We start from the raw sequence: 16,644 nt of genomic DNA, 5'->3' as shown, positions 1-16,644 counted from the left end.
CTCGCCTCCGCGGGCGCGGAAATTTGTTCCTCTTCTTGGGGCTTTGTTTGTTTGTTTTTCCTCGGGGGTCCCTTTTTTCCCCTTTTCGTTATTTTGGACAAAATGTCGGTCCGTGATGTAAAAATTCCGCGAGGAACCTCGGCGGCATTGGGAGCTTTGCAGAAGGTGCAGTTTGGATTCTGCTTTTCCCAGGGTGGCAGCTCGGTCTTGGCCGGATGAATCTTCGCTGCTGGCTGTGGAAACGGCCAGAGCAGCTTGTTAGTTGATTTTTAAATTTCTGAGTGTTGTGCTTAAAGGCTTTACGTGCACAGAGGGAGGAATCGCCACCTTAAATAAGCATATGGGCGATTAACAGGGTATGTTTTCCCCTCGGAAAGGGAATTTGGTGGCTTTGACCAATGTCACTGTGTAAATATTTAGACGTTATTAGTGACTTTTTAACATTTTTCAGCGAGATCTGTTATTTACAGTGTGTCATATGTTATTAATGCTCGCTGCCTAAGTTCCCTGGCAAATCTGTTTCATGCCTTGTGAGAAAGTAGACAATTGATAGATTGTCCAAGGCATGGAAAAAAATGTGAGTGGGTTTTCTAACTTGAGTTCGGTAAATCCCTGAACGCTGCGGTTGTGAGAGGCATCACCTCCCCTGTAACCTTGCCGAACGATGAGATAAGTGTGAACACTTTGAAGCGTTTTCAATAAAATAGGGTTTTAGGTGAATTGCTAGGAAAATGCTGTTGGTTTATTTCTTAGATTTAACACTGCCCCCTCCCCCCCTTTTTGTCTTTCAAAGTTCTCCAAGAGATAACTTCACCAAGATGTCCAGTGATAGGCAAAGGTCCGATGATGAGAGCCCCAGCACCAGCAGTGGCAGTTCAGATGCGGACCAGCGAGACCCAGCCGCTCCAGAGCCTGAGGAACAAGAAGAAAGAAAACCTTCTGCCACCCAGCAGAAGAAAAATACCAAACTCTCTAGCAAAACCACTGCTAAGTTATCCACTAGTGCTAAAAGGTAATGTGTAAAAGAAGGATTAAGCACATTGTCAGGTTGTCTTCCACATGGCTGGACGCTTTTGTTGGTTTATACATCAGTAACAATAGTTCAGAAGTATTTAGTTCATGACGAGTTTCATTTATACTTGAATGAGTTGTCATTCTTTTGGTCGTGTACAAGTGACCTCACTAGAATTATACTTTTAAGCAAACTTATTCTGTACTTTGGTAACTTTAGCAAAAGTGTCCTTGAGTAGATACTGGACTAACATTTTGACAGGCTGCGAAGTTGGCAAGGGAAATTTGGTGAACCCAAATTAGATGGTACATTGGGGATGTTTCCTTTTATGAGTCAGATCTTCTTCAGTGAAATTGACACCTCTGAGCTAAACAATGCTTCTCTTCATGAAACTTAGTGATCAGAAATGATCATAATTGCTAGAAAATTAGTAAATTCCAAGTGTTGGCTATATTTGGATGTGGATTTAAAGTTGTGTTCCAGATCTACTTACAGTTTTTCGAATGACATTAAATCATGCATCACAGGTACAACTTTTTGTAGTTAAATTGTAGTTATCCCTACATGTGCTTGTGGGGGCAAATAAAACTGATTAGGTGTCACTTGGTGATTGAAAACTTTCATTGTCTCTGTGCCTTCTTCACTTTTAAAACTTGTGGATGTGCTTGACACGTTAATACTCAACAGCAGGAGAAACATATTTTGTTGGGTGTAAGTGAAACATCATTTGTTTCCTGTTGATTTAATTTTCTGTGATGGCGATAAAAGGATTCTGTCAATGGGACTCCATCAGTAATAGTAGTAGTGGAGTATCCAGGAACTCTAATAATTACACCTGGAATGTACCTACAACATTAGCCAAGAGTGAATTTATTAATTCATAGATCACAACTAAAGGAAGAGGAAAATGTGAAAACCAATTAAGCATTACATTCTGTAGTGTTTGGAAATACTTATTTTGTGTGTGTGTGTGTGACTTTTCAACCTTCTTTCAGTGATCAAGTCTTAATAACTTGAGTATTTTATTGAGTGGCAGCAGCGTTTGGCATGATTTGAAATGTTTCTCGATTTGTATCTTACTGAGGAACATATTAAACACAAGTTTTGAAATCATCTTAAATTTAAACAAAATCAGAGATTAGTTTTTCTCCTTTAAATTAAGGATGTGTATCTTATCCTCTTTTGCTCCAAATTTATTAACTTTAAGTGCTGTACCTAAGATTTGGGGAAATAGCAATGGTTATATTTGAATACCAAATAGTAGTTGGAAGTTTTTCACTGGTAAGAGATTTGTAAATTTTAAACTTTTTTTGATAGATAAAATATTGCTAAAACTAGTAACGTGTTCGTGCAATAGGCTGGGAATTTTTATGTCAATAAAAGTGACTGGAAGTCATTGTCAAATATTCTAGTGCTTTCCCTCCTCCCTTTTTGTCTCATTTGCATATAAGCTTGAAAAGAGAATTTCTTTGGTAAAAAGTGTTCTAAAATAAATTTTGTGCCCTTAAGTGAGTACTAATGGAGAACCATTTCTCAAATCGAGTGTAAATGACTTACTTATTTACAGTAGCAAGTGAGAAAAAAAGCTGCAAAGTTTCTGTTAAGGGATTTGGGTTATGCCTCTGAGAACAAAGAGGAAGCAGCCATGTTAGCATTACTGAAGGCAAAGCCAGCCTTGCATTTAACTGCATGGTGGTAGAGGGCAGTGTAATTCCCCAGTTACTCTGTAGACTATCTCAAATCCTTTTTGTCTGTTCTCATTTCACTAACAGAATTCAGAAGGAGCTAGCTGAAATAACCCTTGATCCTCCTCCTAACTGCAGGTAAGAAGCAAATTTTGTTGTTTTGATTTCAAATTGTGAAAAAATACCAAGAGATAAATGTATTGTCCTGGATATGTGTGTAGCAGAAGAGACTACATTTGCTTCTCTACAGCTTTGCAAGGGCATTAAACAAATTGTCTGAGGTGAATTATATAAAATAGGGAGAACAATATTTTTTATCATGTGTTATTGTGGGTTTATGAATATACTGATTTTTTTTTTTTTGCTTACGGAGGTTAGTGTAGAGGGTGCTGATTTTTCTGTGTTTCTGTAGAGTATATTTATTTAGGAATATATTGCAGAAACTTCTAAAATTTTGTTAAGCTTTAAAGTTACTGTTTGTGTGCAATCTGAACTGACCTTCCAGATTAGAAATTGCTGAATGTGATGTTATAAAATGTAAATATAATAAACAAGAGTGTTTCTGTTTGATTTATTCAGTAACTTGCCTTTAGGACAAATTTTACGTGATAAGCTAATGATTTCAGTTGTTTTGTAAAGAATGCATTGTTGGGAAATTTTTCCGTTTTAAGCAAATAGTCTAATTACTGGAGAATGTTTTTTTAGTAATTTTGTTAAAATATGTTTATGAAAAAGCAGTGCAATGAATTGGAATTATGGAAAGAGTACATTTCAGTGGAACTCAGAAGAATTTAAGATTGTTCATTGGCACACGATGCAGGAAAAGTAGCTTGTTGATAATTTTTCCCCAGAAATTTTTTTCATTCAATCTTACATAGTGCTCTGTTGTTTAACAGTGACCGTAAGACTTACAGATTTATCAAACTTAGAAGGCTGTATTGTAGGTAATTGACATAGAAATATGTGCTCAAGAATGAGAATGGCTGCTAGAAATAAAGCAGTGTTATGGTTTGATAGGAAAATATTTTAGTGTCCTACTTACATTTTTACCACAAGTTGTATTCATCAGTGATGATCAGACCTATCTCTGAAAATCTAGTTGAGCTATAGTAGGGTACGTGTGTGTGTGTGTGTGTGTGTGTGTGTGTGTGTGTTAACTAGGTCTTCAGTAAGGTGATATACTGATTTATTCAATGAACGAGCAGCTTTTCTTATATTTGTAATCACAGCCATTTCAGTTCAAAAAGGAAATAGAAATGTAAACTAACTTAAAATACTGAAATGTCAGATCTCACAGTACTACCTAGGAGCTGTGCTGTCTAATAGTATAGCCACTAGCTACATGGAGCTTTTGACCACTTCAGTGGTTGCTAGTCCAAAATGAGATGTGCTGTTAAGTATAAAATACACATTGGATTTGAAAACTTAGTATGAGAAAAAGAATGTCAAATACTTTAGCAGCTTAAAAAATTTTGTTTAAATTATAATATTTTGGTTATGTTTAACTCTATAAAACATGTTATTAGAATTATTTTCACTTTTTTTTTTTTTTACTATTTTAATGAAGTTACCTGAAGATTTAAAATTACATGCATGGCTTACATTACAGTTCTACTGGGCAGTACTACTTTGGAGAATAAATAAATCAAAGTATTTCCTTACAGCCTTCTAAATGGTGTGTCAAATCTGTAGCCATTTAGGGAGGTCAAGTTAAATTTGCTCTCTGAGAGAATCACTTAACTTGTAGAGTATGTTCTAATATTTCCCATTATGAAAGATGTAAAGACCTATCAATTCAGAACTCTTCAGTGCTCTAAAATTGTATGTGAGGTGGAATGTTTTTAAAGATTTCTGTTGATTGCAAACAGCACAAGTAGTGTACGTGCTGAAATGTAGAGTTTAGTAGACATGTGTTGAATGTAGTTGCTTAGTATTTTTAGTTTTGGAAGAAATACGCTTTACGTGTTTTAACCCAGAAATATTTCCATAAAAACAGAATTATTTTAGAGAGAATAGGATTTTATGAGATAAAAAATTTCACTTATATTTTTCTCTGTATATACTAGATTTAATTTAACTCCTTAAAATGATGCTGTATGTTTAGTGGTTAGTAACAAAACAGATCTTTGGGCTTGCTTGTGAACAGTAACTTGGAATACCTCATCTCTGCTTTCCTGTCACTACCTGTGATGACTGTCAGGTATTGCAAACAACATATTGAGTGTTTTTAGTATGTGCATTTCTTTGTGATTGCGTTAGTGAGTAAACAAATGAGAGTAAGTCTTAGTAGGGGCTGGGAGAAGTTGTTTCTTTATTCAGGTACACATGCTTCACATGTAAAATATGCGAGTATTTCTTTGGGTCTTCAAAATCTTTGTGGGGCAAGGACCTACTCCTTGTTCTTGGGATATTGAGTGTTTTTTAGAGGCATTTTAGGATTTGGGCAGATAAGCCTGAATTTGTTTTGTACTTTTGGTCTCCTGTCAGATCTGTGATAGACTGTGGTGGTGGTCTTTTAATTCATAGGTACATAAGTGAGAATTTCAGCTTTATAATGATCCTATTGTTTAAATTTAGTAATTTATGTTATTTAAAAATGGGAGTCTGTATTCATAAATTCTAGAATTTGTGATTTCATATTGCCTGAAATCTATGAAACTGATACTTCCGATATTCATGTGTAGTTATTTAATCAGAATTCCACTCTGATTTTGAATATGATTTTTACAAGTATTGTCAAAGTATGTGATATTTAATTCTTCCTGAGGGAAGAAATGTAAAGTCTGTATATGTACATTCAAGCAAAAGTTGAATGAAGTATAAGAAAACTCAGCAAAGTCAAAATTACTCAGACTAGGGAGAGTTCTCTTAAATCCTTTCTTTCCTGCTTTTATTAATGAAATGTTCTTTAGTTATTATATAGTTATGCCTAATACACACACACACACACACACACACACACACCTGGGGTGATCTTAGGATAGATTTAATTTTTGAATTAGGTGCATGCCTTTACACACATTTGAATATGTTTTGATAGTATTGGTATTTCTTTTTCTGTTGATATGGACATTACTACATTTTTAGAGATAGTTATTGACTAGAATTGCTTAGTGATGTGTTATTAAACATTTATGTTCCTTCTGTTTCCCAAAGGGTATCCTGCCCTCTCATAATTACCATTTGTAAATACAGCAAAAGTTTATAAAGGTACTACTTTCTCACTTACCTCATAATTTTTTTACATACATGAAAAAGTACAAATAAACACTATTATTCTTTTATAAGTTCAGGTTGAGTCTGTGTTAAAGTAGGTATATTTAGGAGTAAAGTATTCATAAGTATTTTGGATGTGAGCGGGCTTATTAGGAATTGGGATTACAGCATAAAATTAATAGTGTTAATAATATGTTGACTAGTGAAACTCAAAGTCAGCAAAACTTTAAATTAGACTCTGAGTTTAACAAGATTCTCAGGGGAATTGTGTGTATGTAAAGGTTTGAAAAGTGGTGATATTGAAGCATGACTGAGTTCAGATTCATGCCCTTCTACTTGGCCAGACTACCTTAGATATATTATGAAATATGTCCTTCAAAGTTACAGAATATGTCCTTTAGTTTCCTCAGCTGTAGGATTGGCATTAAAATGATAATCTCTCTCATAGGGTCATTGTGAGGATTAAATGAATTAATATAGTTAAAATTTTGTAACAGTGACCACAGTCTGATAAAAAAATAAGAGATATGCCCTCTTTCTTGCTAGCATTTTCTCCAGTGCATCAACATCCTACTGTAGGAATAATTTCATTGTAATTAGTTTATCACCTAATTATTGAATATATATTAAACAGCTAGTTTTTTAGCGTTAGCAAAAGCAGTTTCTTAGAACTTGGATTAAAAAGGAAATTTGCAGGGCCGGCAGGTGGCGTGGTGGTTAAGGGTGCTGCTGGACTCCCACATGGCCGACTGGTTCAGAGTCCCAGACCTGGCGGCTTGCTTTCTCACTTTCGTGCTCTCTCCCTCCCTCCCTCCCTCCCTCTCCGGGTGAATTTAAATAATTATAAAGTTAAATAAAATAATTATTTTAAAAAAAGAAAAGAAAATTCTCCTGAAAACATTACCCATAGATGAATAATATCTCTTTTAAAGGAATGTGTATGGGACCAGCAGATGGCGTAATGGTTATGTCACTGGACTCCCATGTAGTTGACTATAATTCGAGTTCTGGACCAGGTGGCTTAAACTCAACACCACGCTGGGTGTGTGTGTGTGTGCCCAAGTTTCTGAGAGAAGAATGGAAGAGAAGGGATTGTGGCATGGCCATTGCCCCCCCCCCCCCCCCCCCCGGGGAGGGGGTGATTTCTCGTTTTCTGTTTTTCTGGCAAGTGCACGCACTCTATAGCAAAAACCTCTCTTCAAAAGGAATTTGTGCGGTTAATGATAATTAATTCAATAGAAAATGCTGTGAGTATGCAGTAAAATTTAATACCGAAATTTAAATAAGTTCATGATTTTATTTTCCCCCTTTTATATGTCCTCTTATGAAAATGAGTGATTTATATTGAGAGTAAGATTATATCAGTAGTTACAGAATTTAGATCCTGAATTTCCATTACTTAAACATAGTATTGTTTCCTTGTCTGTGATTTAAGGAGAAATTTTGAAAGATTTTTGTGATTGGCATATGGCAGCAGGGCCTTAGTATTGAAATAATGTGATTATTTACAAAGCTTTGTTAGTTGCTTTCACAGTATTTGGTTTTAAACTTTCCTACAAATACAAACAAGTTTGGTTTTGTTTCTCTCTCCCTCCCTCTTTCTCTTCTTTCATAAAGTAAAGGAGAGGGAGGGAGGGAGGTAGAGAGAGAGAGAGAAGCCCCATTGACAGGGTATAACTGTGCTGTGATTCCCTTACCCCAGCCCTGTAGTTCATCAGATCCTGGGTTCCCTTGTGCTGTCTAGGTGTGTACACCTGGGGAACTGAACTCTTGTTTGACCATATGTAGTTTCCAGCCTTGCAGGGCTCTTGTGTTACTGATGAACCATAGTGGGTAGGCTGTTTTTTCTTTTTTACTTCGACATTTGACGTTTTATTGGTTTACTTCCCTCTGTGCTGTGTGATGGTACCCTATTACAGAAAACAAAATTGTATGTCATTAATTATTTAGTCCTTTTATTTTCAGCTCTCCAAAATAAATCCTGGAGTCTCCTTTTTGTAAAAATTAAATCTTAATTGTAGAAGCTTGATTTGTAAAACAGGTATTGGTAAATATAAAACTACTATGACTAAAGGTGTTTTTCATTTCACCAAAATGTAATAATCTACTGATGGCATAGTTTTTAACATTTGTTTTATTATTAATAAAATTAATTTTGGTTTTACCATAGGCCTCAAAAAGCACTAGTAAACAATGGACACAGCGTGATAAAAGTGAAATAAGCAAGTGTAGATATTACTGATACTTTTAAATTGTTTATGGTCAAAGTGAATTGGTATTTTATTTTTCAGTAAGCTAATAATTGCTTTAACACAGTTGTACAGTATGTTGTTATTGCTATATTATAATTATTGACTTGAGTAACCTCTATAGAAAGTCCTGAAGAGATTATCATATTCATTTTTGTATCTCTTGCTTCACACAGTGGTTTGCACATGAGAATTTGTTAATAAGTAAATTGAAGTCTTTCAGAGTGACACAGAGAAATTCCAAGTAAAAATGATTTTGGACTAGAGAAAAATCTATTAAAATATCACGTTTATTTTAAAAACAACTGTTATATTGCTATTACTTAAGGATTATTTAGCTTTCATTTTTATTGTTTATCAAAGGAAATTGATAATTATAGTAAGCCTAATTATTTCATATTCCTCATATATGCCATTGCAGCAACAGGACTCAGTATTGTGTGACTGAAAAATATTTTCTGAAGGAATGAGTGATTGAAATCAATATTCTTTCCTCCCCAAAGGTGGCATTTTTATTAGGGATCTATTAACTCAATGCAGATAATGTAGTTAGGAAGTAGGTGAAAACTGCTATTAAAAAAGTCGTGTTTCCTTTACAGCTATATGCTGCAAATTGTTTGTTCCTTTCAGTTTGTAACCAATTGGTACCTTATTCCTTTTGAATGAGGCCATAACAACAGATGGATGTGTTTAGTACTCAGGAAAATTAACAGGTCTTGCTTAGAGTGGAAGGGCATTCAAACTGGGTCTCCCTTGATCTTCCATTCCCTTCTTTACTGCTAATATGAGGTAAAAACATGATAAGATCACTCATATATCCAGAGAAATGAGATTTTTTTTCTTGATGTTGTAGATGGGGAAGTCTAGGCATTTCGTTAAAATTTAGCAAACAAAAATCTTTACAAATTTTAATTTTTTTTTCAGTTTTTGATTAGTAGTACTCAACTGAAATGGTTTTTGCCTCCTGTCCTCCCAACCTAGGGTACAATTGGTGGCAGTGAATGGTTTGCTTTGTAATCACTGGAGGAGAAAGGGATGGACTGCTACTGACATTTACTGGGTAATAGGGATGTTGTTAAATATCTTACATTGCATTGAAAATACTCAGAAAAGAATGATCTGAACCAAAATGTCAGTAGTGCTGAGGCTGAGAAACCCTGTTACAGATACTCATTCTTACATTTTGTCTCTTACATTCTTTTTAAAGAATTATTTAACTTTCTTATTTTTAAGCTAATAATTGCTTTAACACAGTTGTACAGTATGTTGTTATTGCTATATTATAATTATTGACTTGAGTAACCTCTATAGAAAGTCCTGAAGAGATTATCATATTCATTTTTGTATCTCTTGCTTCACACAGTGGTTTGCACATGAGAATTTGTTAATAAGTAAATTGAAGTCTTTCAGAGTGACACAGAGAAATTCCAAGTAAAAATGATTTTGGACTAGAGAAAAATCTATTAAAATATCACGTTTATTTTAAAAACAACTGTTATATTGCTATTACTTAAGGATTATTTAGCTTTCATTTTTATTGTTTATCAAAGGAAATTGATAATTATAGTAAGCCTAATTATTTCATATTCCTCATATATGCCATTGCAGCAACAGGACTCAGTATTGTGTGACTGAAAAATATTTTCTGAAGGAATGAGTGATTGAAATCAATATTCTTTCCTCCCCAAAGGTGGCATTTTTATTAGGGATCTATTAACTCAATGCAGATAATGTAGTTAGGAAGTAGGTGAAAACTGCTATTAAAAAAGTCGTGTTTCCTTTACAGCTATATGCTGCAAATTGTTTGTTCCTTTCAGTTTGTAACCAATTGGTACCTTATTCCTTTTGAATGAGGCCATAACAACAGATGGATGTGTTTAGTACTCAGGAAAATTAACAGGTCTTGCTTAGAGTGGAAGGGCATTCAAACTGGGTCTCCCTTGATCTTCCATTCCCTTCTTTACTGCTAATATGAGGTAAAAACATGATAAGATCACTCATATATCCAGAGAAATGAGATTTTTTTTCTTGATGTTGTAGATGGGGAAGTCTAGGCATTTCGTTAAAATTTAGCAAACAAAAATCTTTACAAATTTTAATTTTTTTTTCAGTTTTTGATTAGTAGTACTCAACTGAAATGGTTTTTGCCTCCTGTCCTCCCAACCTAGGGTACAATTGGTGGCAGTGAATGGTTTGCTTTGTAATCACTGGAGGAGAAAGGGATGGACTGCTACTGACATTTACTGGGTAATAGGGATGTTGTTAAATATCTTACATTGCATTGAAAATACTCAGAAAAGAATGATCTGAACCAAAATGTCAGTAGTGCTGAGGCTGAGAAACCCTGTTACAGATACTCATTCTTACATTTTGTCTCTTACATTCTTTTTAAAGAATTATTTAACTTTCTTATTTTAATTTGACCAAAGAGGGATGGAGTGAGAGAGTGAGCATGAGATTGAGAAAACGAGAAAGCAAGTCGCCAGGTTCGGCACTTGAACCGTGGTTGGCCATGTGGGAGTCCAGTGCTCTTAACCGCCACACCACCTGCCAGCCGCAGTCTCTTGAATTTTTATACAGTTGGCTTTTGACTATTCTCCTGTATTTTCAGTGTGTCTGCTTAACAGATTCACCTGCGCCTCCAAGTAGTCTTGTGTTATAGTTTACATACAGTGTGACCAGTGTGACATATGTGTATGCCACTTTCAAATATAAAACCATAGAAATGTACCTGCTTAATTAAGGTCTTTTGAGATCAGAAGTGCTTATAGCAATATTTTTTATTTCTTTAGATTTCCTACCACTTAATTATAGCCTGCATGATCTAGTTTTAGGCCGGTTGTATCTGTTATGTTTTAGGGATATTGAAGTAACATCAAGGAGAAATGACATCAGAAAATCATCAAAATTCAGTTTTGCATTAACTGTTGCACAGATTTAAAAGCCATGCTCTTCAGTTGGTTTTTATGTTTATCATTAAGTCCACAATCCTTTGTTTCAAACCTTTGAGGCCAAATGTTTTTTGGAATGTAGAGATTTTCACTTTTAGAAAAATAGCATGTTTGTTGTATTTTACATAACACCCCCCTGCAGCACTTCATAATCAAATATATTAGTATTTCTGTATCAAAATGTTTGAAAACTAAGTGGAATAAATAGAATAATGTCAGTTCAGATTTTGTATCCCTTATCCTTAATTCTTAGGATCAGAAGTGTTTTAGATTTATTTTTTGGGGGGTTTTGGAATATTTCAACATACATGACGAAATATCTTGGGAATGAGACCCAAGTCTGAATGTGAAATTCACTTACGTTTCATATACAGTTATGCACATAAACTGAAAATAATGTCATACAATATGTATTTTTTTTAAATTTGCCTGAGGGTGGGTATGGTTGCTGGAGAGAGGAGGGAGAGAGAGAGAAAGAGAAGGCAACCCTTCTTCCCCATGGAGCATGGTCATGCCATAATCCCTTCACCATTTCTCTCTTCCATTATGATTTTGGGTATGCATGCCTACACATATTTGCATGTTTTTCATGTCTGGCACTTGGACCATGTATTTGGCCATATGGGATCCAGTCACTTTAACCACTGTGTCATGACCTGGCCCATAGTATTTTTGTGTTGTAGTGTTTTGTCTTATATTGAGGTTATATGTAGAATTTTCCTTGTGGTGATACATTGGCACTCCATTGCTCAACTTCTACCAAATTATTTTGCACCAATCTTATTTAAAAAAAGCTGATTTTTTTTTTTTGAGCTTTCGTGATCCCAGAATTATGAATAAATAGCTGATCCAGTTCTACCTCAGTGCAATGACAGTGACTATAGTTGTTGCTCATGTTTCAGGGTATTCTCTTTTTTTTCCACATCTAAAAAAGACACTAAGATGCATGTATAGCGTCAGCTAAATTACATCATTTTAAACATTCATTAAAACTTGATTCATGAGAAATCCTTGCTCTACTCCACATGGACTCCTCAGTACTTTTTGCAGGAAAGGGATGCAGTGAAGGGTCCGGACCATGGACCTGGGTCGTTTGTTGTTGGTGTGGCTTTCTGACACAGAAGTTCTGAGTGCTACAGAGGCTACCTCCTTGTTACAGGAAGTGCAAGCATACCATTGTGCACACGCATGTGTGAAGGCAGAAGTGTGTGGGTGGTGGGGGGAGAGGGGTACCTGTCTCCTTGGGCTGCCCACGGTCTCCAGTGTAACCACTGACTCTCACCACCCCAAACAGTACTGATGACGTGATGGTCTCTGCAGCAGCCACTTCCCATCCCTCGCCTTTTTATCTGGACTTCGGAGCTTCTTGCACATTGCCCTTGACAGCGTAGGGCCCTACAATGGGAGGCCTGACAGTGGGAGTGGGACCTGCCTCGCCTGTCGAGGGTCTTCTAGGTAGTGGGGGTCTTTCTCACCCTTTGGCCTTGGTAGAATGAGGGTCATCACTTCCTGTGGAAGTGGGCAGATGGCAGTGAGGTGCCTCCCCAGGGTTTGGTGAGCCCCCTTCCTCAGAGCTGTGGGCTGTTCTCCTGTCAGCTGGGAGCTTCTCCTTGGTTGGGCTAATTGTGGAACACTGGTCTGTGATCAGAACTGAGGGCAGGCATGGGGTGCTTGTGGCCCACCCACCAGCACTGACCCCAGATCATCTGCCTAACTTGTTTTAAAACCCTCACTGTGCCCAGAAGCACTGGGTCTGTCTTTTAGCTTGTCACAGTCCGCCTAGCTCCCAGAAGGTGTGTCCACTGCTGGCTCTGTGCCTGCACCTGGAAAGATCCCCAGCCTGATGTTGGCACTGAGTCACCCCTGGCTCTTAAGGCCTCCTCTGAGGCCAGTGAGAGTTGAAAAGGCGTGGCCCCTCTCGGCATGGGAACGGGCTGGAGAAGGAGTGGGCTGCTGGTTCCTGGCCGCCTGGACCACACCAGAGGTGGCAACCGTGAGGGAGGCTGGTGGCGAGAGCTCAGCCTTTCCTGCTTCCTGGGGCTGACTCTGTCCCTGTACTTGGGGACTTTGAGACTCTGTGGACCTCAGCCTCCTGCTGCACATGGTACGTGCTCAGTGAACGTTGGCTTGTACCATCATCCAGGTGCCTGGGAGAGCAGGGCTAGTCCCCTCCCAGGACATCCCTCACTTCCTCACTCCAGGCCCCAGTGCAAGAGAGAGTCCCCTGGGGCTTCTGTCCCTGGAGGGCATCACCACGCATACCCCACGAAATCCCCTCTGCTGGTCCCATACCTGATGGTGCCTGTGCCCTATGGGCTTCTCCTCAGCACCTTACTCTGGGCCTTCCTGCAGGTCCCCACAGTGATGAAGGCTGGTAGGGAAGGCCTTGCCAGGGGTGGTAGGTCCAAGTGGCCTGATACACAGACGTTGGACCTTCCCATGGAGGGAAAGTAACAACCCCTAAAAATGTCCACATCTTACTTCCTGGGCTCTGTGGGCAAGATTCTTTTGTGGCAATAGGGACTGAGTTGAGGATTTTGAGATAAGGGATTACTCTGGATCTTCAGGTTGGGTCTGATGTTCTCATGGGTCCTCACAGGTGTCAGTGACCTACCCTGCCCCAGTAGACCAACCTATACTCAGCAGGCTGCCCACCCTCACGGAGTTTTAGCCTTGTCTATGGAGGTTCCCATTAGGTCCTGGGTTCAGAGCATGAGGTGCTGGCCAGATACCCGACTGTCTAAGGCTCCCAGACCCCCTGGGAGGGCACTTTTGGGCTTAGGAGCCCCAGGTCTAATGCACAGTTCAGGCAGAGGGTGGCAGGCTCCTGCCCCTTCATGTCCCTGTGAAGTCACCCTTGAGGTTACCATCTAAATGGTGGTCCCCAGAAATACTAGCTCCTTGCAGTCCCATCCCCAGACAAGGTGGGGCTGGCCGTGCATGGATCCCAGGAAGGTGCTCTGGCTGGGGCTGGGATGGGGAGCAAGGCAGGCACAGCTCAGAGGAAGCCAGTGCTGTATTGCAGAGCCTAGGAAACACTTGTTCCTTTGGCTCCAGCCTGAGGTGCTGGGCAGAGTTTAACCCCACTTCTCTAGGACTTGAAGCTCAGGCCTGACAGCAGGAAGCCGCCTCTAGGCCTGCTGCCATCTGCCCATAAGACCCTTCATAGGAACTAAGACGTGGACCCTAAGCCCCATTATAGGAATGAGAAGAGGTTTGAAGAGGAGGAACTGAGTCAGCAAAGATTTGTGGAAAAAGGGTCTGCTAAGGAGGAGGGTTGGAGCAGGGAGGAAGCCCACTCAGCTGGCTAACAGCATCTGTCCAGCCTGCCATGGGCCTCCAGGAACCAGGTTTCCACTCTAGACTTCAAGTTCAGTTGTGACCCCATTTTACAGAGAGAGAACTGAGGCTGCAGGTCAAGGGCTGTCTGGGTCTGCTTTTTGTTTGTGTCTTACCTGCACAGTTCTCTCATCTCCCTGCCTCTCCTGGGGATCCTCTCAGCAGCCCTCAGAGAACTTTCTGTCTACCTGATGCTCTGGGCTAGGGCACATTCCTGGAAGTGCCTCATGGACGTTGGACAGACAGCTGTCCTAAAGGACTGGGAGCAGTGGTCATAGGCAGCTGGGGAACCTGGGCCCAGCAGGCTGCCTGAGGAACTCCACACAGTTTTTCACTCCATATTTTTCCAGTAAAAAAGCAGTTGGGGATCAGCAGTGACATGATGGTTAAGGCACTGGACTCCCATATGCCCAACTACAGTTCAACTCCCGGACTTGGTGGCTTGAAAATCACGCCGGTTGCCGGGTGCATTTGTGTTCGTGCCCAAAATCCTGAGAGGAAAGTGAAGGAAAGGGGATTGCAATGTGGCCATCCGTATCCATCTGGGGGATGATGTCTCACTTTCCCTCTCTCTGTCTCTCCAGGGAGCACAGGCGCCCTATGTTGCAGGGTGTTTTACAGTCTTGCTTTGCTTTTTATGTGTTGATAGCTGATTTCACTTTTTTAGTTATTTTTGGGGTCATCACTTTTTTTTTTTGTTTTCTAACCTGTATGCGTAAATGTAAAAAAATTTAGACTCTTGGTTTGAGAGTTCTTGTTTAGACAAAGCTGAGTGTCCTTTTTTAAAAGTTCTGTCTACATTGGATTATTTTTCCACTTTGCTTTCAAATACTGTCTTTTAATTATTCCATTCTTTATATATATACAAAATTACAGAGAAAGAAAAATACTCCTTAACACTTAAACATAAGACTTGTCATTTTTATGTATGCATTTTGTTTTGCAGCATTTAGGGCCAATTAGGTTATAAAAGGAGGCATTAAATTTTGCTACCTATGTTGTGATTACAAACCAATAAGGCTTATTGACTCAATTTATGAAGATTTATTCCTTCTTCATTTGAAGTCCACTATTGGTCCAGGGATTTGCTAGGGTAGTTCTTCCATGTGTTGTCTTTCATCTGTGTTGTTTGTATCTTGTAGCTCTGACATCAGAGACATGTGTTCGAACAGAGCTGGAGGGTCATGTGCCAATTTTCAGGTGCTGTGGTTGGAAGTAAGGCATGAATTAGTGACAGCATATCAACATACTGCAGGGTAGCTGAAAACTGTAGGGGAGTATATGGATATTCAGTGAGAAATCATTTTCACTGCCTCCAAGGATATGTACTTCCACCAACAGATGATTTTCACATTAGAAGTGTGAAGAGGAAATAAATGAATACCAGCTTGTCATTGCACTCATTTCCAGAGTGCCTATTAATACAATATTTTGTATAATTAATCCTAAGAAATAGATATTATTATTCTTGTTTAGATTTAAAAACAGAATCTGAGAGTAGTGAAACTTTACAAATGTTGCATATGTAGTACATGTACCTGACAGATCCAGGGCAAAAATCTAGGTTTAATTTTTGACATGAAAGCATTTTTGCTTCTGTACAGTGGTATTTGAAAGATCTAGTAAAAGCATTCAGACTTGATTATGTATCTGTGGGTGCATACTTAGCGTAAGTATATCCTATTCATTTGCTCATCTCTAAGAAGAATATAAAATAATTTAACTGTGGGGTTTTAGAATTCAAGAAAGTAGATCCAGATGGTGAGTTGGGGAAAAAACAGTTTCCTTATTTGACTTGTGGGTGCTAGGCCTTTCTTACAGTTTAGAAGAAATTGTCATTTATAAGCATATTCTTTTCATGGCACATTTTTCAGGGTGCCAGGTCTCTAGTCTTGTTCTCTTTCCTTGTAGGGAAGAAGGTCAGGGATCCAATACAATCATAATGAGAATGGTAATCTGTGTTTTCTGCTGGTAGTTCTTTGTGAATGGCTTTATTGAATGAACAAAGGAATAACTTAAATCTACCTCTGTTTTTTCCTTTGGGGTATTGTGAAAGAGTCCATGTTTATAAATTGCTTTGAAGTTGGAAAAAAAGCTCTACAGATCAGAATTTTTGTGCTTTATGGGGAAAAGTTCCAGTCAACTAGGATTTTAGGGAGTTTTTAAAGCTGATATTTCTGCAGTTTGTGTGT

General features: G+C 38.4%; 1 protein-coding gene across 1 annotated transcript in view; it reads left to right on the top strand.

Moving 5' to 3' along the window:
- The first annotated feature begins 35 nt into the window (after positions 1–35).
- UBE2E3 (ubiquitin conjugating enzyme E2 E3) overlaps positions 36–16,644 on the top strand; it is a 111,349-nt gene continuing 94,740 nt past the window's right edge. Inside the window, exons 1-3 of the mRNA XM_006151632.3 lie at positions 36–165; positions 794–1,012; positions 2,785–2,835. Of these exons, the coding sequence (XP_006151694.1) occupies positions 819–1,012; positions 2,785–2,835 (245 nt within the window). The 5' untranslated portion in view covers positions 36–165; positions 794–818. The remainder of the gene's footprint in view (positions 166–793; positions 1,013–2,784; positions 2,836–16,644) is intronic.

This window comes from Tupaia chinensis, unplaced genomic scaffold (genome assembly GCF_000334495.1).
Source record: "Tupaia chinensis unplaced genomic scaffold, TupChi_1.0 Scaffold000322_1, whole genome shotgun sequence".
NCBI lineage: Eukaryota > Metazoa > Chordata > Mammalia > Scandentia > Tupaiidae > Tupaia > Tupaia belangeri.
The sequence above is the reverse complement of the archived record's forward strand: the minus strand, read 5'-3'. Positions and strand labels throughout refer to the sequence as shown.